The sequence below is a fragment of the Mangifera indica genome, chromosome 20, assembly GCF_011075055.1.
Source record: "Mangifera indica cultivar Alphonso chromosome 20, CATAS_Mindica_2.1, whole genome shotgun sequence".
Classification (NCBI taxonomy): domain Eukaryota; kingdom Viridiplantae; phylum Streptophyta; class Magnoliopsida; order Sapindales; family Anacardiaceae; genus Mangifera; species Mangifera indica.
The window spans coordinates 9,897,966-9,923,364 of NC_058156.1; the positions used below are offsets into that span (position 1 = coordinate 9,897,966).

General features: G+C 33.2%; 3 protein-coding genes across 3 annotated transcripts; all 3 read left to right on the top strand.

The window, feature by feature from the left end:
- Positions 1-4,650: 4,650 nt before the first annotated feature.
- Positions 4,651-9,674, top strand: LOC123204852. The gene is made up of 8 exons (XM_044621655.1): positions 4,651-4,862; positions 5,399-5,621; positions 5,729-5,852; positions 5,947-6,287; positions 7,009-7,825; positions 7,918-8,079; positions 8,727-8,923; positions 9,233-9,674. Exons 1-8 carry the CDS (start codon positions 4,780-4,782, stop codon positions 9,305-9,307), a joined length of 2,022 nt encoding a protein of 673 aa, XP_044477590.1. The 5' UTR covers positions 4,651-4,779; the 3' UTR covers positions 9,308-9,674.
- A 2,531-nt stretch (positions 9,675-12,205) lies between these two features.
- LOC123204010 (single-stranded DNA-binding protein, mitochondrial) lies at positions 12,206-14,888 on the top strand. The gene is made up of 4 exons (XM_044620533.1): positions 12,206-12,499; positions 12,668-12,894; positions 13,795-13,895; positions 14,585-14,888. The coding sequence occupies exons 1-4, from the start codon at positions 12,245-12,247 to the stop codon at positions 14,662-14,664; spliced, it is 663 nt and encodes a 220-aa protein (XP_044476468.1). The 5' UTR covers positions 12,206-12,244; the 3' UTR covers positions 14,665-14,888.
- A 3,426-nt stretch (positions 14,889-18,314) lies between these two features.
- LOC123204259 lies at positions 18,315-22,890 on the top strand. The gene is made up of 4 exons (XM_044620860.1): positions 18,315-18,781; positions 18,862-18,983; positions 22,330-22,452; positions 22,619-22,890. The coding sequence occupies exons 1-4, from the start codon at positions 18,557-18,559 to the stop codon at positions 22,731-22,733; spliced, it is 585 nt and encodes a 194-aa protein (XP_044476795.1). The 5' UTR covers positions 18,315-18,556; the 3' UTR covers positions 22,734-22,890.
- Positions 22,891-25,399: the final 2,509 nt, after the last annotated feature.

The window sequence follows — 25,399 nt, forward strand, 5'->3', positions numbered from 1 at the left end:
AAAGAGAAGCACTGACACTTATCGAGGCGAAAAAGGCAAGCAATAATTGCAGCGACAACAACAATAATAATATGGATATAAATATTCAGAGATCCTGCTGCATGGAAGTGAAAAGCAGCCGATCGAAGAACAGAAGCTTTTAAATTAACGGCGTCTCTATCGCCCTTATCTATTTGCAGTAGCTCTGCGTGGAGCAGATGCCTTGAAAGCTATAACTAGGTGCATGTGCTCCGGTTGTTTGTGAAGGATTTGTTAAGTGTCATAGTTAAGATTTAATCCAGTAGCCTAGAGCTCCAATTTAAGTGGCAAAAGTCGCAAAATATGTGAAATTCCAAAAGAAATGGTTTGAGTTCGAAATTCAGTGGTGTTATATATCAAAATGAAACATTTGATTTATCTTATGCAGTGGTTGTCAGATTAGTCACATGACATGACTCAAGGTTTGTTTGCCTAACATGGTTAGCTCAACTTTGAAGAGATGGTTTGGTTCGAATAGGATTCTTTGTCAAAAAAAAAACAAAATTAAATCAGTATATTGAGTGACAAAAATGGGGCTGTCCAAACAATTAAAACTCATTGATGATATATTAAGATCATTTTTAAACTTATCTAATACAATAATTTTAGGACTGATTAGACTCGATGATTCATCTGTTTGATATGATCAGTTCAATTTGAAGAAACAGTCTAACCTAAATAAGAGTTCTTCATAAAAAAACAAAAAGAAGATTTTGTCTACCAATATTATTCAACCTAGGGTTCAATTTTGGTTGGGGTTAGGGTTTTGAAAGATTATATTTACTGAAATTACTACAAGACTTTTTAATTATATGACAGAATTCTAATTATAAATTTCTCGCTTCAAGACTTTTTCCCTATCAGAAAAATTTTATATGAGATAATCTTATGATTTCACTTAATTAATGTTGTGGGATCATCTAGTAAAAAAGATATATATTATTTTTCAGAACTACTTATGGTGGTGGTTATTAAGGGATGATTATTATAGATAAATTATTCAGAAATCATAATAATGATTAAATGAAAGAGAAATTTTGACATACATAGAGTAACACATGTCACTATATCATGAATACAGTCTCACTTTTTCAATAAAGATGTAGAGATTGTCATAGAAATAGGTAACCATCTAATTTTAAATATTTAGTTGCTTATTCAGATAATACGTCATTATATGATCAAATATTATTTTATTTTAATTTAAAATTATTTTATTATATAATATTATATTATTTGGGTATTCTATTGGGAGTGGACAGTATACTTAGGTGGTCCTAGGAACGCATCAGATATTAAGAGATTCTTTTAACTATTAGCTTTAATGGTACTATATACACTTAGATACTCAAACGATATGTCATCAAATAATTAAGTATTATTTTATTATTAATTTAAGATCACTCAATTATATGATAATATATCATTTGAAAATCTAACTAAGTATTGAAACTGAATGTACATAGTTTTATCGATTAATTAAATATTCATAGTTAGGGATGGTGTTGGGGACCAATATTTACTTTAGCACCCATATGCATTTCCTTTTCCTCTTCCTTTGTGGATGCTGCATTGCCGGGACATGTATAGAAGTTTATGTACACTGTGCAAGCTTCTGTTTCTGTTGTCTTTCTTCTTGTATTTTCATAAATCCATATCTGGTCCCTATAAAAAATGAGTTTGGTTTCAAATCATCCAAATTTTCTTGAAGATTTGGTTAAATTGGTTAGCCATAAATGTGGCAAATACTTTGGTGCATTTATATCGAAACAGCAAGCGGCCGGCCAGCCAGCCAGCAGTAACCCATCATCCTATAGAGCATTGCAGCAGCTTCAGTAAGTACAGGCTACTACTGAATTAAGAAGCAGCAGAAGCAAAAAGCAGAAAGCCATTTAAAACTCACATGCAAATCTTTGTGCCATGCAGTAATAATTAGAAATTAATTAATTATACTGAATAAAGGCTTAATCACGTGGATAAAGAAGCTTAGAGAAAACGACTTGCCAAGCTATTATGGCTTAGCTTGGGCCATGCATTGATTGATTACTGCTTCTTCTTTTAGTCTCGACAAGTTCACCTTTCAAGGTTTAAATTGCTTCCAATATTTCTATGCTATGTGTATTATTCAATGGCCAAACGACTATTTCCCACCCAAGGTTTAGCGTTTTCTCAAAAGTCACCCCTTTAACTATGGAAACATCAAACACCCACCCATGGCCGGTTAGATTTAACCAAACCCTAACGCCTGAAAATTTTATCTCCTTTTGCCCCCCTAAACTTTAAAAACTAAAATTTTCCCTCACCCTAAGTTTTAAAAAATGGCAGTTTCACCCTAGGGTTTGGTTTTGAAATCTCCGGCGACCTCTCCGGCTCCGTTGCCGACGGCCGCTCCCTCCCGAAGCAACCTCTCGTTCCGGCGATCTCTTTCCTCCCGTTTGGAGGTCCGATCGACGCCCGGAGATGTCGTGGGAGACGAAGACGACGGCGTCGTCTTCCCACTCTGGGAAGACGAAGAACTTCGTCTTCCTGACGAAGTTCTTCGTCTCCCACGGCGTCTCCGAACGTCGATCGGACCTCCAAACGGGAGGAAAGAGATTGCCAGAACGAGAGGTTGCTTCGGGAGGGAGCGGCCGTCGACAACGGAGTCGGAGAGGTCGCCGGAGATTTCAAAACCAAACCCTAGGGTGAAACTGCCATTTTTTAAAACTTAGGGTGGGGGAAAATTTTAGTTTTTAAAGTTTAGGGGGGCAAAATTAGATTCTATTTTAGTTTATTTTTAATATTATAGCAAAAATGACGATTTTACCCCTACCACCGTTAGGGTTTGGTTAAATCTAACTGGTCATGGGTGAGTGTTTGGTGTTTCCATAGTTAAAGGGGAGACTTTTGAGAAAACGCTAAACCTTGGGTGGGAAATAGTCGTTTGGCCGTTATTCAATGCTTGTTCCTTGTGTTGTGGTTGTGCCAACTAGCTTTCATTCTCCCTCCTTCTCATTGCTGCCCAAACTAGGTTTTCTCAATGCTCATATAATGTTAAACATATGGGTAGGTTAACTATTAATTCAACACAAAATTAATTTGAAATTTTCAAATTAATATATATAAAACAATATCATGCATACCTATTTATATGTGTTATCATATGATTAAGTATTATTTTATCTTTTATTAAAAGTCATCCAATCATGTAATGATACATATGAGTGTGTACATATTTGTGTACCTAAAATATGTACATATTATTTTATTGATATGTATATTATTATGCTTTCAAAACTCTTCCTTAATCAAACGTATGGAAATGACATTTATGGGAATGATTAACGACTAATGGATGGATGTCACACTACCTCTTTGGTTGAGAAGAAAGCTTTGAATAAGATAAAATTTCATTTAGCAGTTACAAATAAGAAGCAGGGGTCAATGTCTATTACATCTCTCACAGATACCTAACATCAAATAACATTTTTCCTATTGTATTGAATTAATTATCAAAATTTCAGCAATTAAACTTAAAATGCAAACTCTCTTACCATATTTGGATCACGATAGCGCACACCAAGCCACAAATTTCTGTCTTTTACAAAATAGGTATACATATAACTCTAGTCTTCGTTAGTATAAATTATTAATAGGTAAGACTAAGGGGAAAGATACTTCTAGCTAACACTATACATCAATTCTACATATCAGCCATTTGTTTTGGCCAACGTCCCCATAATTGCTTTGTTCTCTCTCTCTCTTTCATTGGTCTCCTTAAGTGGTTGGCAATTGTGTAAAAAAAACCCACATTTCCACACCTCTTTGACTTTCATTTATATTCAACTCTAACTTGAATTGGGTCTTGTGACAATTTACATTGAATCTCAAATTGGTGCAAAATAGGCTTCTTCGCATCAAATTCCATACAAACTCGGGCATACGATAGTTGGATGCACTTATAAGTTTGTTTATTACATGAGAGTGAGTGATCCATAAAACTAAAAACCATGCATAAGTTTGTCTATCATATGAGAGTCAACAACCCATTACACTCGAAACCATGCCGTAGTTATACATGTAAACTTAACCTCTGTTAGTATAAATTATTGGTAGTGGTAGTATAAAGGAGAGAGACACTTCTAGCCCTCAATTGGCACTCTAGTATTATAATATGTCATCCAACTTATATTACTAAAAGAATATAATTATTGTTGATCTAAGCTCTTGATATTTTTGGTTGAATCACGTTAAAAATTGATTGTTTCTTTTTCTTTCGTGCCTTTTCATAGTATTATATCAAATTTCACAAAGATTTAGTGTGCTTCTTATTGGTGTAAATCCAACACTAATATTTCTATATATGTGTGTGCATATATATAACCAATAAAATTATATGTATAAATAATGATGTATTATCATATAATTAAATAATATTTTATTTTTAATTTTTTAATAATATAATGATATATCATTGTTTGTGTATATCGTATTATTTATATATAATTCTCAGTTAGAATTTTATGGCCGTTGAGTTGTCAGGCCGGCTCTGATAATTACACTTTGGTTTTAACCCATCAAGCCCAATAAACTAAAACTCGGGCGGATCCGGATCTACCCGGATTTTATGCTCACCGATTACAGTCTACGGAGACAACACAACACAGAGAGCGAGAGAAAGGAGAGAACGTCGTCGTTTTGAACAGAAAAAAGAAAGGGAAATCAAGCAATTTGAGATTGTAGACCAACGGAAGTGTAGGATCCTCTCGCGAAAGTAACACAATGGCGCAGGATTCAGAAAAGAGGTTTCACTCGATCATGGATAAGCTCTTTCAACCTCCTAAATCCACACCAAGCTCCTCCAGGTTCTCTTTTTCTGTTTTTTGTTTTTGGTCATTTTTGTTTGTTGCTTTTCTGCGTTTGGTTCCCGAGAAAACGGAGGGAACCAATAGAAAAACAAAGGACAATGAGAATCTATGCTTAGTCGAGCTGAATATTTTCATAATATTTCGTTTTAGTTATAGTGATTGAAAATATTGATAGTATATACCCTTTCAGAATTTGAAAGTTGTATTCCTTATTGCTCTTTCTTTTTTTTTTTTTTTTAAGTTTTTTTTTATGTTTTACGATTAATCTTTTAGGGACGTTAGGTGCCAAATCTGGTAAATATTTATTACTTGAAGTGTTGTAACACTATTAAAATTAAACATTAAAGTTGTAACAGAGTAAGAATTATACACTTTGTTGTTTTGAGAATGCAGAATTTGCAAGTGGTAAATGTTATCTGTTGTTGATTGGTTTTATAATGTTACCAGCCTGGGTGGTAGTTGTAACCTTTGTTTTTGTTGCATACATAGTGTAATATTGACATTTTCATTGTTATGGTTTTTTTTATAAATAGTAGCTCAGCAGTTGAATTGCCAAGAGGCATAAAGCGACCGAATCCAGAATATGCATTAGCACTAGTGGAACCGAAAACCATAGTGAATAAGGTGGAGAAACACCAGCATTCTTTGTCTCCAGCTGCATCATCTCAAGCCCCACTGTGTAGACCATGGGACCGAGGAGATCTTATGAGGAGGCTTTCAACCTTCAAGTCTATGACATGGTTTGCCAAGCCTAAGGTTGGAGAAATATCATTTGGAATTTCAGTTCTTTCAGAAAAGGGAAAAAAATTTCTCTTGTTTTTATCTAATAAGATTTCTTTATGCTCTTTTCCTGTTGTTTTTAGGTTGTAAGTGCTTTAAATTGTGCAAGGAGAGGTTGGGTCAATGTGGACACAGATACCATAGCTTGTGAATCTTGTGGAGCTCGTCTCCTTTTTTCTGCTCCATCATCTTGGACGCAGCAGCAAGGCATGTCACTATTCGTATTTAGTACATCAGGCAATATTAAATCAGTGTTCTAAATGTTTTTATCTGAATATTGCTATTTCCTGTGTTCTCTCAGTCGGGAAAGTGGCCTTGGTATTTAGCTTAAAGTTAGACAATGGACACAAATTACTCTGCCCCTGGATTGACAATATCTGTGATGAAACACTGGCGCAGTTTCCTCCTACACCTCCTGCTGTTTTAGTTGACAAATTTCGAGAACGTTCTTCTGCACTCTTACAATTGTTAGCCCTTCCAGTCATTTCATCTTCTGCCATTGAGTATATGAGAACCCCTCAATTAGAAGAATTTCTTAAACAGTCATTAATGCTGGAATGTGATGATGGATCTGCGAAGGCCTCTCAAATATATTGCCTTGGCAGTGACTGTGAAGACATTTCTGCTAACTTATATTATCAGGTTTGAAACTTGCTTGCTTGAATGGTTTCTGAATTCTGGGTTGCTGATATGATCACATGTTTACTTCTAATACCGTTGTCAACTGGCATGTAAGCTTTAATTTATTTCATCTTGTTGGTCCTGCCTCCTTATACGTATCCTCATACATATTGAATTCCTGCATACTTGTAATGGTTAATCAAAATTCCATTTCATTGAAGCCAAGAGGTTCTCCATTCCGATTCCTTCTAATACTGTGTCATGGTCATTATTGCTATCAGTGTCCTGTCTACTGATTTCACTTTTGCATTTGATCCATTGCTGATTTCACCCTTGTAGTCTGATTATTTGATAAAAGCCATTGACTCTATCTCTTATTGGCGTTCAATTTGTTTTAATTAGTTAGCTTATGCCTTGGGTCAAAGCATCTATGATTTTGAATACAGATTATGTTCTTTTCTTGCAATCAATGAAAAATGTATAAGCTTTCATGTATTTTTAATTGAGTTTTATATTGCCTCGCTCTTGTAAGACTTGTGCATACTATTTCATATTTCATCACCCTTCAACAATATTCATTAGATTAGATTGTTCAGTGTTTCATCTTTCAGTTAATCTATTTTGTTCTGCTTTTACCCAACAAAATGAGTGAAAATAGTGATAATTGCATGACAAGTATAATTTAGAGTGGTCAGTGTATCTGCATTATTGACATGAGTGATGATCTATTATGCATTTTCAGGCGCAAAAAATCATAAGCTTGTGTGGCTGGGAACCACGCTCACTTCCTTATGTGGTTGTTCTTGAGGACAAAGTAAATCAGTTTGTTATTGATGTTGATGGACAAAATCCAGGCATTGATGCTCACTCTGGTGGCAGCAATGAAATTGTTGAGTCAGCTGAAAACTCTGGGACTCATAAGTCTGTTGTGTTGGATTGCAAGCTTTGTGGTGCTAGTGTTGGATTATGGGCTTTTACTATGGTTCCCCGTCCAGTAGAGTTTTTTAGAGTTGTGGGATATGCAGATGTAAATGGTGAAAATAATTCTGGAACTCATCGTGCAGGAAATGAAAATCATGAAGCTGTGATGAGCACTTTCTCAAATGGTGCACCATCATATAAGGATGCTTCACCCAATCTAAATCTGACAATTGCAGGGGGTCCACCACCAACAAAACAGAACTTTAAAGCAACAATTTCTTTACCGCTTATTGGTCGAGCTTTAAGGGCTAAGTTCTCAAATGATTCTGATTTTAAAGATAGTATATATGGCAAACAAGAAGAAATTCAACCTGGATCTAAGAATAGTAATTTGCCTACAGAGGGATTAGACAGCACAGAACACAATCATACAGGACAAGTTGTTCAGACGGAAGAGATGGGGTTGTCGAAGAGTAAACAACATGAGCAGGGAACAGATAGTTCTTCAAATGATGAACAACCCCCTGGTTTGAATCATAGCACTGGTGAAAAAGATGATGCTCTTGGAAAGGAGAATAGCAATCATATGCCAGTGGAAGGAACAAGTGTCACCCAACGAGCCACATTTTCTGAAACTGGTAAGTATTGTTGTTTTATACAAAGTACCATAGAAACCATTCAGAATGTAGAAGTAGACCTAAATCAAATTGATTTATTCCTGAAAATGCAGCAAATGTTGATCCATCAGGAGGGGACTCTGGTGGCTCTGAATCTAGTGATCTTTCTATTAGAACTCAGGATGCTAATTTGACTATTGCTAATGGGGAACATAGCAAAAATGAGAGATCATTGATGATTACATCTGCCAATGCAGATGTTTCTAGAAGTACAGGTATGATATAGTTTTGATAATTGCCATAACTGTTTCAATGATATTTTGTAGTAAAATCACTATTCTTATATATACTTGTTTAATTGATCCAATTTTTTAATGTTGGCTTTTCACACATTTTGTTTCCTTTTTCTTTTGGCCGGGAATCTTTGCTTACTTTGTCTTTAAAAGAATTTTGTTGTAACTCTGACATTATGTTATACCATTCTACTTGTCCCTTCTGCAATTTCTTCATTGCTAATTTCTAGTGAGTATAACACTTAATTTACCTGGCCTCTTCTCTGCTTAGTAGTGCATAAATATTAAATAAATGAATCTATCGTTGTTGCAACCTTTTTCTTTTTGCAACTCATTTTTATCTCAAGACTATTCACAAATTATCTTTTCTTTTCCAACATTGAGGAAGGACCCTGAAGTGGAATCCTCTTAGCCTATCTAATATTGACCAAACCCTATGGTTTCAAGGCCATTATTTGTATGAGGATAATTTAATTCACAGCTGTGAAATTATATTTTGTAGCCAGTTTTTTTGGCTATCTGTAAGCTGACTATCTCACACTAGTTGGACTATTTTTGACTTTTTTTCTCTGCTTAGTATGACTATTTTCTTCTGATTCTCATAAATTAACCATGTTCCTGTTTTCCAGGAAATGATCCTAAACAATTAGAAATTAGTGCAATGAAATTTGATCCAATAAGGCAGCACAGATATTTTTGCCCCTGGATTGTATCAACAGATAGTGGATCACCTGGATGGCAACGAACACTATCTGCTTTATGTCGTGCGAAAGACTGTACTCATCCATCACTGGCAAATTCTCCTCCATCTACCTCTGTGATTAAGGTATGTCTAAATGTTCTACCATTAGGCCTTGGTTTTAAGAAACTTGAAATTAACAGTGAGCAGCACAGTGATAAAATCCAGTCAATAATAATTCAAGGAACGCTGAACCTCCAAATGGGTCTGAGCTTAAAGTTTATCTGAATTCTTTTTATTATTGTGTAAGCCTGAATGTAGAAATATGGATTCTCTTTCTCCAGTGAAACCCCATTCTTTTGTGAATGTGTATATATAGTACGTAGTGATGATCAATTAGTTTTCTTAGTACTTTCATCTAGAAAGGATTTATATCTTGCTGGATACTGTTAACAGGTTGATGATCCCATCACCTCAGTTAGAAAGCTTTTCGAGTCTCCAGTTACAAAAAGATCGAAGCCCAGTCATTAAGCAAGCTGAAATATGTGCTGCACATCTGTGCTAGTGGAAATCAACGAGTTGCCAAATATCTCCGGGTGAAAATCAATGAGTTGCCAAGTATCTCTGGGATGACACTCCTGTCTTCTCTTATCTGGTAGGTTGTGATGCCCTTAGAGATGTATTTCTCCGTGTCGGTATCTCAGTTGAAAATGAAACCCCTAGAAGTTTTGTATCTACTGTTGCAAGGAAAAAGTTTTGGCAGAATGGTTTTGTGTTTATTACAATATCATTGTGAATTTCGTTTTTCATTTTTCACCTTGTCCTATATGCTATGTTGTAAAATATTGTCACAAGATTTTTTTTTTTATTCCGGAGGGCAATATAATTTTGTATGAAATTGTTCCCGTGGTACAAAACTGAAAGAACAGTAAAGAGTTGCAAATTGCTGTTATGCCATCAAGCCACAATTTGTGATGACCACCGTTAAGTAGGGGTGATTGAAGCCTCTTCCGGGAACTACAGCCCTCTTGTCTCCTATTAGCTTTGCGACTCTGCTCAGCAAACATCAGGTGATTATTATTTTGCCCTATGGTTAGCAGTGAAGTGAGAATGAAGGAACATCTGACTGAAGTACAGAAAATCAACCCTTAGCTTTTGATTGTGCAAAATGGATTCCATATTAGTTCCTATGAATTAGTCCATGTTCTAACCGGACCTGATGTCCTATATGTTCGAGAAAATGCATTATAAATCCCTTTTAACAGAGTCATGTTTTAGCAGGAGTCAACTTCTGTTTTACTAACAGAAACCCAGGATTGAAAAGCTAACCTGAAATATGTAGACCGTTAAGACTCTTCCATCGACTGGAGCTGAGGCATCCAGCTCTGGCGAATCCTCTGCGGAAATCACAAACTCTGCCCTATTTGGGTCCTTACCAACCTATTGATCAATCTCCAGCTTGCCTTTCCAAGCAACCAACTTCAGCTTCGGAGATGGCTTTGAGGGATCTCTGACAAAGTGACAATAATGCGATTGCTGACAATTCCGGCGAAGTTCTTGGTCTGAAGACAATTGACATAGTTTCCCTCCCATTCTTCTTCTATGGGACCATCAATTTCCAGATTGCCCCCTGTTTTCTGTGCAAGCTCAGCATCCACACTGTGCGAACTCAGTAACTTACCCTGCCATGCTACACACCAGTAGTTTAATATATAAAAAAACGTAAGTTTAAATCTTCTTTGACAATATTTCAAAATCAAAATTTTGACTTATTTAATATTATAGTTGTAAGACCAAGTTATTAGACTCAAAGTTTTATTAGCTTGAAGCAACAAAATTAAAAAATAAATTACCCTCTAATAATTCCAAATAAATTATAAGAGCAATAAAATAATAATTGAAGAAGGCTGAGTGGTGATGGAACAAATTTGGAAAAGGCAAGCAACGGCCAGAAGCAGATGATTATTGGGATAGACGTTGAACGACATCGCAAAGGGGTGGTTCCGGAAGTTTTGCAAGAACACATCTTTCAAAGATTCATAGAGCAAAGCAAATTAGAGAGACGACAAACAAAAATAGTCATATGATGCTAGGGTAGTTTCTCTTTTTTTTAAATTTTTTTATTCACCCATGTTTTTTATGTCAACAATGGTGTGAAAGAGGAAGCGGTGACTTTGATAGAGAACAAATGCGAGTATGCATTTCTACTAAAAGAGAAATTTTGGTACCTGAGATAATCAAACAACTCTTACAAATACTTAGACATTGTGATCCATTTATTTATTCTCTTTATTTTATTCACATCATATCATCCACATCATATCATCATGATCATGATCATGATCATGATCATGGCTTTTTCAGTCCATGCAAAATGATTTTTATACCCTTTCATGTAACGGTCTTTTATTAACGGAATGGCCAAACGACTTGTTCCCACCCAAAGTTTTTTTTTTTTTTTCAAGTTTAAATCTATTATCTATTAATAATCTATGGAACTGGTTATAGATAGTTAAAGTTAACTGAATCTATTAGTCATATCATTTTTTTCTCTAGATTTTAAAAAATAATAATTTTTTCTCAATCTAAGTTTTCAAAAATAGCATTTTTCTCTTGGGATTTTGAATTTTTCAGATTCAATTTTTTTGACAATGAAGAGACTTCTCTAATAATTTCCAAACAATATCTCTTTTTCTCTGATGTGTCATCCTTCTAATTTTGTTTCTTCTCGATATTGTGCAACATTGTCGTCGTCATTAAAGAATGAAGACGACTTGTTTTCTTCTCTAAATGAAGACAATTCGTCTTTTGTAAGAGATAAAGACAAACCATCTTCATTTTCTAATGACGACACCGCACAACATTGGGAAGAAACATCACCAAAAGGAGGACATGTTGGAAAGTAAGAGATGTTGCTTGGAGATCACTGGAGAAGTCTTTTTATCACCAAAAAAAATTAATATGAAAAATTGAAACCCTAAGGAGAAAATGCTATTTATGAAAATTTGAGTTGGGAGAAAATTATTAGTATTTATGGTTTAGGAGGGAAAAAATAAATAAAATTTAAGTTTATTTTTAATATTATATATAAAATAACAATTTTACTCTTAAAACTAACAAACTTAGTTGTCCATAGATAGATAAATGAGATTTTTAAAGTTAAAAAATGAAAACTTGTAAAAACAATATATTTTGGGTGGGAATAAGTCCTTTGGCCTAACAGAATTGATGGATGGAGGGACATATGGGCTTTTTAAAACTTTAGGGTGGCAAACGACTATCATCAAAGCTCGAGTGGGAAACAACGCGGCAGTGATTTTACAATTTATTTAACATTCAAAAGGCCTTTTTATTAAAGATGCGCCACGTATTGAGCTATCAATTTGCCACGTCATAGGTTAGGGTTTAAGCCAAAATCCTCAAAATCACAAAGGATGCTGAGAGCACAGGAAATTTCATTTACTCTCCATGGCAGTTCTCTCAAGAAGGCTTTTTCGTTCTCTTCTCTCAAATTCTAATATCTCTAGCGTTTATAGGCCCTTTTGCACCTCCAACATCTCTTCCTCTCACCCCATATCTGACTCTGGAGAGTCGCCTGTCAACTCGGACGCCAACCCAGTTCCTGAATCGTCTTCTCCAACATCATCAACTCGAGGCTCCGGTGAGACACGTCAGGCCTATAATCGCCCTCTTGAGAATGGCCTCGATGTGGGCATTTACAAGGCAACTTTTAACTTTACTTCGCATTTGTATTAATGTCGGATTGGTAATTTGTAATGTTATTTAATTTGCTTTATAACTTAGCGATTATGCCGAAGTTTTGGGACCCATTGAGTGAGCGGAGAAATAATATCTGGGTTTGATGGGTTTCTGTGGGTTGTTTTGTTATAGGCAATATTGGTGGGGCAGGTGGGACAGAGTCCGTTACAGAAGAAGCTGAGGAGTGGTAGAACAGTGACGCTGTTTTCGTTGGGGACAGGCGGGATTCGGAACAACAGGAGGCCACTGGATAATGAGGATCCGAGAGAGTATGCGAATAGGAGTGCTGTTCAATGGCACCGGGTTTCGGTTTACCCCGAGAGATTGGGAGGAATTGTCATGAAGCATGTTGTTCCGGGGTTAGGGTTTTAAATTAAGGATGATTAATTATATTCACCATTTTAAAATGAACATTTTTTATTGAATTATGGCACCGGTGTTCTAACTACATTTCTATCATTTTAAAATGAACATTTTTTATTGAAAACTTATTTTCTGGTTAAAAATCTGAGTGACTAGAATGAATGATGCATCAGTGTTAGACGTGAATATGCTTCTTGTGACAGAGATTGAGGTATAGAAACAAAATTTGAACAGTTTTTTTTCAATTTGTCTCCAAAGAATTTCTTCTTGGATATAAAAGAATTGATCCTGTATTTGGAAGTAATAATGTTAGGGATCCTGAAATGAGAAGAATTCTTGTATGTGAAAACAAACAAGATGATATATCATCTGTGACAGGTTACTATAACATTTAAGGTTCATTTTTTTTTTTTTTTGGTGGCAGATTGAATTTTTTCTATTTGCTCATTTAAAAGGCTAGAAGAAAAGAAAAGATACTTTTTTATAATGTTGTGAAGTTGTGCGTGTCAAGCACTCCAGTAGAGTGAGAGAGAAACACTTGTTATATTTTAGTTAGAAAATTAATGGTTTCCCAAGTTACTTGATCCTATCAATTTGATTAGCTACCATATAACTCTGTTTTTGGAATGAGTATGTGTATTTATCCACATTTTTGTGTAGCATCAACTTGTAGATACAATATTTGCTTCTGCATAGACATTGCTGAAGTATGTCTGTTTTATGCTTGCTTGTGCTTATAGTAGCCAAACTTGATTGTTGGTGCTTGTTGTTTTCTGTTTTGACCATGGCTTAGTTCTTATGAACTTTTGTTCAAGTTGCATCTTACTTCTGTTGCAGGTCATCTTCATTTTTTTTATAATCTCAGCTATGATTTATAATGTTCTTTTTTTATGTAGATCGATTATATATATAGAAGGAAATTTGGAGCAAAAAGTTTTCAATGACCCGATGACTGGTCTTGTTCGGCGTATACGAGAGATTGCAATTCGTAGTAATGGTACATGCATTGCTTTTTTCCAGTTTGTATATTAATTCTTTAGGCTAAAAAGAAAGTCATCTAACCTTATGTCTATCGTATTTACCCTTTTTCCATATATGTTAGAATAGCCTTTAAATTTATGTCTTTGGTGATTTATTGGTGTCTGGATTTCTTTCTGAAAATAAAGATATATTCTCAGTTAAAATGGACCTAGTACCTTCATAAACACAAAAGTCCCTAGCTTACAGAATAATTCACTATACCATTATGACAGTGAAGTGGCAATAAGTCTCCATGCCTTGCATACAAATTTTTGCCTCACTGAAGTTTGTTATTAATTTTTTTCTTTAACCCAAACACTATTTATGTTAAAGTACATTACGCTTTGTGAGAACACTAGTTTAGAATAAAAGTACAAAACTAATATCTCCTTACATTTTATGAAGCTATGCTGGGAACACCATACTTAAAATACAGAAGTAGTGGAGAGATTGATAGAGCTACAGTATGATATATTGATTTGAGTGAAAAGTGTCGGTTCTCTTGTAGAGTTGTGAACTGCCCTATAGACGACCAGAGCTTATTGGCATGACATATTGATAATACTGAACCATATAAGTGTTACTGGTTGATAGAGAATTGTCAAGATAGTGTAATGCTTAGTTTCTCCATCTTGTTTAATGATTTGTCTATTGTGAATTTGGCAGGGCGCCTTGTGTTTTTGGGAAATGGTGGTGATCCAGGGCCTTCATCACGACAAGAAATGAGAGGTGTCGGCTATTACTAAATTCATCATATTGAAGTGAGAGCAACTGTAGGTTCATTAACACATGAATTCAATTTTCAATATTTCAATTATATTTTGACTTTGTTTAAGGTACTTATATTCTGAAAATCTTGCACAAATGTGTTCTTTTAAGTGCTATTGTTGTGTTACTTTTTTCGCACTCTTAATCATATGATCTGCAGTAGTTTGAACACCAACCGGATTGTTCATTACTGTTCTTGAAATTGGGAAGTAACAGGGTAGCCTGAGAAAAGTGAAACCTTGGCGAGTGTTTTCATTCTTTTTGTGGTTGCTTTCATCTTGTTTGCTTTTTTCCCCGTTCAAGGACTGTTCATATGATGATTAGATCCAGTGGGAGAAATTGCCTATTGATGAGCTAGCCATAGATATCTAACTTGGCCATGGAGCAAGGGCCGGTCAGAACCACCGTGGCCACAGGAAATCATGTATGGGTCCATCAAAATCATGGCGAATTGGATGATACACGGAAATTTGATGATGTATTTTTTTTATTTTAAAATCATTTAATTGGTTTATGTGTATAAATTTACATAATTTATTTTAATATATAATATTTCTAAAAGAATATATAAAATCAATATGGGGGAGACAACCGGCGGCACCAGGCAACCACATTTTCCTCATCACAAAATTAAATGAGTTCAGAGCCGCTGATTCTCTGTCAGTCTTTTAAATCATCGGTTTAAGAAACGTACACGTGGCTCATATTCATTGTCAGCTGACGACGCGATGCATGCATGAATGGCTCACTTGTTTCCGTCATGATCAAAGATGCTTGTGCAATGAATGGATGGATTATAGAATTCGATAATACCAAAATAATAATAATAAGGCTTTAATTATTCAAAAGGGTTCATCCAAAGTTTAGTACATTTTCAAATTTTTATTTATTAAATTATGAAAATCTAAATATTCGTTCGTTAATGATTAAAATTTAAAAATTAATTAATTATATAATAAAATTATTATTTTATCAGTAATATTAAAATAATAAAATTTTATCTTATTTTTTTTTTAAGTTTGAGAAACTAACAATTAGAATTAAATTTTAAGAAATTATATTTTTCTCGTAAAGTTTCAATTTTTCAATTATAATTTCGGTAAACAGCTGATGCTCCCTCCCTTCTAACAATATCTCTTTTTCTTTGTCATTTCTTTCGACATAATTTTGATGCTCTTTGCACGTTCGTCTTCGTATAGATAAAGATGAGTTTTTTTGTCTAAGATAAACACAAATGGCCTTTGTCTCAAACAAAAGAGCCACTCAAAGAGAGAAGGCAAGAGGGAGAGAAGTTGATTCAAAGAGAGAAGACGGTCAAAGATAGTGACAGTTGCTAGAAAATTATAGGGATAGAAAATTAAACCCAGGGAAAAAATATAACTTTTCAAAACTAACGATAGATATATTTAATCAAATATTTAAATGATATATTATGATATAATTTAATATTATTTATTCAATCATATAATAACATATAATATAAATACTTCGATTAAATTTTCAAAACTAAATATATATAGTTTTATTAATTTCAAAGGAATTAAAAATTTTCATGGAGTTTTCATTATTTTCTTTAAACCATTGTTGATGTTTCATAAAATTATACCAATGGTGTGATTTTGTACCAAGAGCTGATGATTAAGATGTGAGATAAATATAACAATGTTTTTTAAAATAGTTCGGTTTGCATCTCATAAACTTAAGTCTATTGTTATGTTATTAGTTCTCGGAACGATTTTGAATAGAGTTTTATCGATTTATTATCTCAAACAATATATTGATAATGAGCATCACTATACAATTTGATATTATTTTATGAGAACAAAAATAATATATGTACCCCAACTTAGTACCCAAAATGATACCCACTGATTTGGCAGATGGTGTGACAAATCCCACATATCCATTTTGAATATATAAATGAGTATATATTTATATATATCTTTATGTGAGCAGATGTTATTTTATACTTAATCCAAAATTACCCAATCACATGATGACACATATCAAATGTGTACTTATTTATGTACTCAAAGTAGGTATCTATAATTTTATTATTATTTTATCTTTATTTTAAAATTATCTTATCATACAATAATACATTGCCATAATGCATATATTGGTATTTATTTGTTCGTATACATAGTTTTTTAAATTACGTATATTAATTATTATATCAATTTATCATATACTATTAATTACTAATAATAAATTATGTTGAGTAATATTATGTATACAAACAATAAATAAAAACTTATTCATAAACGATTATATAGCATTATATGATTTAATATTGTTTTATCTCTATGTCAAAATCAATCAATCATATGATGATATATCATTATTTATGTACAAGTTTATACTCATTATTTGTTGACATAGTTTTATTAATTTTTGTTTAACTAAGATGGAGACGTGTGGCTAAATTTTAAAAACTCAGATGCTCATTCGTCAGATGTTAAGGTTAATATAATCAATTAATTATAATTGTAAAATTATCATTTAACTAAAAATATTAAAAATTTAAAAATTTAAATTATTTTCCCCCTTAATTTGGAAAACTACAATTTCATTTAAGATTTAGTTTTGAAAAGTTATATTCCCCTCCCCCCCCCCTCTCCCTCTTACGGTTTCAATTTTTCAGAGTCAATTTTCTAACAAACGTCGACTTTTTTTATGCTCCCTCTCCCTCCCTCTAGCGCTACTTTTGGCATCAATCTGTCTGAAATTGATGAAGAAGGGAATAGTCAATTCATCCATATTAGAAGTAAATAACTACACATTTCATTCAAACAATGTGTATTACAAGGGATGAAGAAAGGACAACCATTCTGGAAGACGATTTCGTCTTCATCAATCTTCGTTTAGATGAATTGACGTTGGAGACAAGCGTCGAAAGCAACACTAGAGAAGGAGAGACTAAAGGGAGGGATAGAGAGATTGGAGAAGTCAGTGTTTGCCAAAAAATTGAATCTTAAGGGAAGAAATGTTACTTTTCAAAACTTAATCATAAAAGAAAATTGTTAGTTTTTCAAATCAACAAGAAAAAATGATATAAACTTTTACATATTTTAATATTATTAATTAAATAACAATTTTATCCTTATAATTAACTGATTATGTTAAATTTAACAACTAACGAGTAGGTATTTGAGTTTTTAAAATTTAGTGAGTGAAAATTTAAGAATACACTAAACCTTAGGTGAAAATAAGTCTACCTTTATTATATATTATGTATCCACTTAATTTCATTGACAATATGTTTTAAATATAATTATATCATCATAATAGAATTCAGTGAATAAAAAAAGTATATACCATAAAACAAGGTTTGTTTTGATAATGCAAAAACTTAGAGTATATATTTAACGATAAATTATAAAAAAATATTTTAAATATTATTTTTAAATAATTAATCAATCTAATCACTAGTCAAAACGATCTGATTGTTGGTTAGACTGGACCATCCCATTCACTAGATTGATGTTCGGTCTGGTTTCGGAAAAAATTTTGAATTCAACAGTTAATTTTCTGTCCATCAATCATAATAATTTTGCAGCATAATGTTTAAAAAAACAAATCGCAAATTATAAGGACCACATGGTTAGTTTGACTAAATTTCGGGGCCAAAAATTTTAACCAGCCCACAGGGAAGCCGAACTCAAAAGTCCAGAACTTCATCGCCATTTTATCAAGAAGGCTCTCTTGATTCATTCATTACAGAGATTAATCATCAACTCTGTTAGCATAATTTCAGCCATCAATCCGCACAATTTCTTCAATCAATCAGCATTCAAAGACCCCTTTGAAAAATCCCTTCTTGCTGAAATGTAATACAAAATTTCTACTGCTATCAAAGTCGAAGAATCAATGGATTCCAGGAGAATAGTTGTGGTAGTTGAAGATTTAGAAGTCGCAAGAACCGCTCTTTTATGGGCTCTTCATAATATTCTTCGCTATGGCGATGTCATCGTTCTCCTTCACGTCTTTCCTTCGTTGAAAAGAAGAAACAAGAAGATGCTGCGGCTGCTCCGTTTGAAAGGGTACCAGTTAGCGCTCTCTTTCAAGGAAATTTGCACAAATTACTTCTTCAACGTAATTTACAGAATTTCATGTTCTTTTTTGAGCTTTTTTGTTTCGGCGGTGTGTTATTTGATGGGAGAATTTTGTTGCAGACTAATGTTGAGATTGTTGTTGCGGAAGGCGATGAAGAAGGCTCTAGAATCGCCGCCGTGGTCAGAGAAATCGGTGCTTCGACGCTTGTTGTTGGCCTCCATGATCAGAGCTTTCTTTACAAGTAAGTTCAAAAATTTTAGAGTTTCTTTTGTTTTATTTTTTCAACTTCTTGATGAAATTGTCAGTTTTGTGAGTGTCATTGTACTGAAAACTCCATGGCCACCGCCGGCACACGGTGTGTGTTTGGCGGCGAAAGAGCCAATAGTTTTAGGATCATTCTGGGGCGTCTGATTGAATCAATGAAAACAAACCGTAGTAGAAAGCTACCGCCTCCTACGCCATGTGGGTTCAACCTTTCTACATTTATTAGGTGATGCCAATTTGAGACACGAAACTTCATGAACAATAATGGTACAAGGGTCAACCACAAACACCGTCTCCATCCGTGACAGATGCAGAAACTAAACTTAGCGGGTCAAAGTTATAACAATATAAATATATTTTAAATTAAAAAAAATATAAATATTTATTAATTAATACATTTATAATTATCTTTAACATGATTTTATCTTTCCAAAGTATTATATAATGATTTTATTTTCAATACAATTAAATATTTTTTTTTTTATGTACAACTAAACTATTATTCAACAATTAACTCATTTATTCTATTTCGCCAATGATTATTGACAAATCTCATAATTAAAAATGCGTCCTTCCCATTAGCAGTGACAATTAGTAAAATCGATGCTAATTTTATTTATAAATAAACTAATTGAAACATTTTATCTTTTTTAATTTCAACAATCATTTTTCAAGACCTCTTATATCATTAATTTGATATTAGAGCGTATATTCAAAATGAAGACATCAAGTTGAGAATATCGTGGAAAAAAGTTTGATAATGTTTAATATTTGAAGGAATAATCGAACAATACTATGAAATGAAAATAAAGGAGGATTGACAATGTTATGAAGAAATGGGTGAGTATGTGAAGAAAGGGGTGACAATGTTATAGAGTTACATTTAAGTCTAACTAAACTCAAGCGTACCTAGGCTTGAGTTCACTAAACTCTCCCCAAAATTATTAAAGTTTGGCTCCCTTTAAACAAATTGAGCTCAAGTTTTAATTAAGTCAAGCTTTGAGTTTGACTCAATATTATAACTGAGAAAAAAATAACTAAGACAACATTATTTTGATACGTATTGATCAAATTTTTCAAAGTTGATGAGTTTGATGAGTCGAACAACCCTTAAGCTAAACTAAAAATTTTTTAACTCTTAAGCTTAAGTTTAAGCTCAAATTTGTTTGAGTCAAACTCATTTTGGATTTGTTTGAACTGAACTCATTTTTTAGTTTGAATAAACTCGATTCAAATCTAACTTTACTTGTTTACATTTTCAAAGATTAAAAATGCATTTTTCGACACTTACACTTTTACAGCATTCACTAAAGACATTCACTTTAAGCACAACCTAACTAACTTCACATTGTACTTTATTCAAACACATTAGAAACGATAAGGAAATAACCTAAAACTAATTAATTTTCTTCCAAATAATCAAACAAGTTTAATAATCAGTCCGAACATCAAATTCAAACAAAACTTAACAATTCAATAAAACTCAAAACTTTAATTCAATCCAATCAAAATAATAAATAAATGCTGAAACTAAGACTTGAATGAATAGTTGAACAAGAGCATAAATGGTGGAAGATTACTGAAATTGTGGTAAAAACGGTGAATTCAGCACGACTACCTATATGGAGAAAATGTCTGTCACTGTTCAATGAAATTGGAAACCGTAGAAAAAAGGCTTTGGAGAAATGGCTATTTTGCTATAAAACTGTTCATGTTAATATAACTAAGCAGTGACAAAACTATAAATTTTATTAAACTTCTGATTTTTTTTTAAAAAGTCAAAGAAGGTTGCTTGACCCTTCTTGACCCTGGTTCCGTTCGCCCCTTATTTCAATGGCTTGGCTGCCATTAAAAGTCTAATATTATCCCAAGCAAGGTTTTCAAAACCGGATCGAGATAAAAACTATTTTAAATACTAGTTTTGATCGGATCGATTAGATCATTTGAACTGATCGATTGGATCGAAATTATAGTTTTCAGGAATTTGGGCATTTTTACTATAAACATATTAGCTAGCTCTCTCTTTCTTCTCTATTTCTACCTCTTCCCTGTCTCTACCTTAATGTAAGCATATTAGGAGCAGATCTGAAAGTTCTGAGGAAAATACCAACAGTAATTCCTTATCAACATCCTCTTTCTTCCCTGTCTCTAACTCTCTCTCTCTTTTTTCATTAATAGCTACATCACCCCTGTGTTTTGCCCAAGTATCTTCCATATTAGCTAGCTCTTTGGTATACGCATCAGCTTCATCCTTCAAATTCTTAGCCTCCTTACCAGGCTCAGCATTTGCATTAGTTTTACCGTTTTCTTTATTGTTTTGTAATAAATGACGTACCCAAGCATGTGAAGTCGAAGAAATTCGGTGGTTGCAGCAACTAAAGTTTTGCTTCTGCGTGCAGTGGAAGAACAGGAAAAAAATAAGTGTGTTATTTTATACTAAGCTTGAACCGGGAACCGGGTTGGATCGTAGTTCATGTGAGAACCAACGGTTCGACCGCAGTTCATGTGAGAACCGACGGTTCGACCGCGGTCCAATCCGATTTCAACCTTACAACGATTCTGTCTTCAATAATATTCAGCTACAATACCGGTTCACGATCCAATCGGCTGGTCCGGTCTGATTTTTAAATCTTTGATCCTAAGAATGTTTTTCATTCCATTGACCTCTCCCTAACTATATATGGCAATTCGGTTTGTAAAACTGAGTTTGTGATCTATCTTTCCCCGTTTAAAGAGAAGATTCCCTAATAAAGACTGAAACAAGGATAACTAAAATCTTCATAATTAAAGATAAGACGAAAATAAAGATAAATATAACTCTTCTTCAATCTCTCTCCTCTTATATTTGTTTCCTCTTTTATTTATTCTCTAAACCCTTATATATTATTAAATTATCACTAAACTTTTTAAAATATTACAAACATGTTTGATCCTCAGTAAATGTTTTATCATCAATCTAATAAGGATGTAAAAGAAAAAGTGGGGGGAAATTTTTCCGTATGAATGGAAAAGGGAATGGTTGAGAAATTTTTCTTGCAAAAAAAGGATGAGAGTTTTCTGTCATCCTTGTATGAAAAATAAAATGGAGACAAAGAAAGAATTTTGTTAGAATCTCTCGTCTCAATAGCTAACTTTTGAGGTATGATTCTCCTAAGGTTCGTATCAAATTTTTCTACAAAAACAGAAACAATAATTAAGATATTCGGCTCTTATCTTACGTATTGTCATCTCTACTCAACCTCAAAAAGACGAAATGCTCTTGGTGACATTGAAGTTTGGAAACAGAACTCAAACTCAAAGCTTGTATTTTTGCGAGGGGATAGGTTGGCTTTGGCCCAGACAAATATAGCAAGCAACTTCAATTGCAGAGTGCTAGCCATCAAACAACCAAGAGGAGCAGTAGCAACAACCATGGAGTTCTCGGAGATCGAAATCACTAAATTACAGTAAGATTCCCACTTTCAGTTTCTTAATTTACCTTCATTTCACCTTCTCCCTTGAATTCTCAGTTAAATAAAAAGGTCTTTTTCGCTCTAAATTTTGACCCAGATGCCCTTTTTTGCCTTTTCTATTATCTTATGATCTTATTGATTCCATTAATGGCGTTTGCAGAGTTCCTGATATGATTTCTCGGAAAATTCCATATCAAATATGCCCCAACCCTTATGGAATTATTTGGAGATGGAAAAAACCGAGAAGCCGGAAAAGGAGTAAAAAAAAGCAGTAAACTATGTCGTTTTTGTCCATTAGCTTGGCTTTGGTTCTTGTCTCACACCGCACACAAAAATTCATATAACAAAAATAGTTGAATTTATATTATACTAATTTGTGTTGTTATGATTATGTGTTCAATAAGCCCCGTGATTGGTTTGATTCAAATTAAATTTAAGTTAAAATTTCAATCTAATAACCTAATTTGAGTTCAGTTTGAATCCCCATATATCAATATTGTTTATCCATCTTGAGTTAGCTATTATAAATTTGAATTAAGTTCGAGATAGTACTTATTTAAGTCCAATTTGACTCAAATATAATTTTAATAATTTTAAATTAATAATAAAACAATATAAATCATATAATGATTTATTAATATACAAATAAATATTAATTGTTCATGCAAATATTATTCTTCTAAAGTGGACACGGTAAGTGGGTTGGGCTGAAACTTACTTTTGTTCTAGTTGCAAAGACAGCAAGGTTTGGACAATGATGGGAAAGATTCTGGTTAGTCTGTAATCTGTTAGTCATAATGGTTTAGTCCATTCATAGTTGGATATTTCTATAGCCTCTCGAAATATAATAAAACTATATGTGTATATCTTTACATACTAATAAAATTATACGTATTTATTTTAAGTATATAAATGTATATATATTTATATGTATCATTATATAATTAAGTGATTTTGAAATAAAGATAAAGTAACATTTAATCTCGTGATAACATATATAAGTGTGTATCTATTTGTATATTCAAAGAGGATATACATAATATGACTCTTTTAAGTACACATTAAGTATATAAATAGTATATCATTATATATTTAAATATTATTTTATCTTTAATTTAAAATCATTCAATTATAAAATGATATATTATTTATATACTTAATTATATATCCGAAAAAGTATATACATGATTTTATTGTTAAAAATAATTTCATTTTAATTAATAACCCTTTATTTAATAATTTTCAGGGGTTAAATTTGAAATTAGCAAAAAAAAATTCTAAAAGGGTACTAATAGCATTGCTCCATATGAAAATGCATATTGCCTAAGAACTTGGAAAAGCCCATATAAATAGACACAAGAACTTGAGAAGGCCTAGCACATTAGATCCTTTCTAAAGTTTAGTTCATGACTTTGAAGCCCAAAGTATGAAAAGTCCGTGTAGATTCGGTCTACAATATGTGTGTGTATATATATATTGAGTGGGTCAAATTCAGTGTAACCTATCGTGCTTACAAGTTATGTCATAACATAGTCCGTGGACATGGCAAGAGTCTAAGCCCTCACGGAGGTTGTGTCTCCATGAATACTTAATTGATGTCAAGTTGGACCGTAAAGTCCTTAGTATGGTTGCAAGCCCACATGCTTGGCATGACTTACAATTCTGTTGCAAGCCGGATCCTTTGACATGTCTATGAAGAGTAAGGAGTGAATACCAAACATTGCTTCTTTATCTTTTCCTTTTGGCCAAAGGCACATTTCCCACCCAAGGTATGCTTTTTTTATAAATTCCCCTCGTTAACTTTAAAAATCTTATTTAACCACCCATGGATCATTAAACTTAACTGAGTCCGTTGGTCATATCATTTCCTCTCAAAACCCTAAAAACTAACACTTTCCCCCAATCCAAGTTTTCAAAAACTATCTTTTCCCCCCTAGGGTTTCTAAACTTTCAGATTCAATTTTTTTGACAATGACCAGCGATCTCCAAACATCTACTCTCCCTCTCTAACAGCCCCTCCTTCCGGTCGTACACTTTCGACGATATATGGTGGCGTCGTCAACGAAGACGCATCATCTTCGTCAACGACGACGCTTAGGAGGGGAAACACCGCACAATCAAAAAGAGGAGACGCTAGGGAAGAAGAGACATCGTTTGGAGATCGTTGGTCATTGTTAAAAAATTCAATCTGAAAGTTTGGAAACCCTAGGGGGGAAAATGTTATTTTTGAAAACTTGGGTTGGAGGAAAATTGTTAGTTGTTAGGGTTTGGGGGTAAAAAAGAAATTAAATTTAAGTTTATTTTTAATATTACAAATAAAATAACGATTTTACCCCTTGAATCTGTCAACCTGACTTTTTTTTAACAGCCCATGGATAGATAAATGGGCTTTTCAAATTTAACAAAGGAAATTTATGGAAAAAGCATTCCTTGGGTGGAAAATTGTCCTTTGGCCTTTCTTTTTAATAAAATTATTATTCAAATAATATATATAATTTTTATATATAATCAATAATATATTATATAATTAGATATTATTTTACTTTTTATTTTAAATTATCTAATTATATAATAATATATTATTAATTATATATAAAATTTTATATATTATTTATACGCATAATATTAATCATACTTTTAAGTTAGGTTGTCAGGGGGCGGCCGGGAGCATCTTCCCAACTCTTTCTTTTCTTTTGGAACAAAAAGTAAATTTGGAAAAGTAATCCAAGGGAACGTAATCTTGACAATGACAATGGCAATGAGCTTATTAGGCTGGGAATCATCCAGAAACCTCATACAGTATTTGGAGAATCAAAATTTTTAATTCATTAAAAATGTTACAATTTTCCATTAATAATATTTATAAACACTATATCCATAGATAAAATAAGCCCAAAGGATTATTTTTCACTCAAGATTTGGTATAAAGACAAAAATATAC

Coding starts and splice junctions, on each gene's coding strand:
- LOC123204852 (XM_044621655.1), top strand. CDS start 4,780: ATGGCGCAGGATTCAGAAAAGAGGTTTCACTCGATCATGGATAAGCTC. Junction 4,863..5,398: donor TCCACACCAAGCTCCTCCAG/GTTCTCTTTTTC, acceptor TTTTATAAATAG/TAGCTCAGCAGTTGAATTGC. Junction 6,288..7,008: donor CTGCTAACTTATATTATCAG/GTTTGAAACTTG, acceptor ATGCATTTTCAG/GCGCAAAAAATCATAAGCTT.
- LOC123204010 (XM_044620533.1), top strand. CDS start 12,245: ATGGCAGTTCTCTCAAGAAGGCTTTTTCGTTCTCTTCTCTCAAATTCT. Junction 12,895..13,794: donor ATGAAGCATGTTGTTCCGGG/GTTAGGGTTTTA, acceptor TTTTTTATGTAG/ATCGATTATATATATAGAAG. Junction 13,896..14,584: donor GATTGCAATTCGTAGTAATG/GTACATGCATTG, acceptor TGAATTTGGCAG/GGCGCCTTGTGTTTTTGGGA.
- LOC123204259 (XM_044620860.1), top strand. CDS start 18,557: ATGGATTCCAGGAGAATAGTTGTGGTAGTTGAAGATTTAGAAGTCGCA. Junction 18,984..22,329: donor GATCAGAGCTTTCTTTACAA/GTAAGTTCAAAA, acceptor GCGAGGGGATAG/GTTGGCTTTGGCCCAGACAA. Junction 22,453..22,618: donor ATCGAAATCACTAAATTACA/GTAAGATTCCCA, acceptor TGGCGTTTGCAG/AGTTCCTGATATGATTTCTC.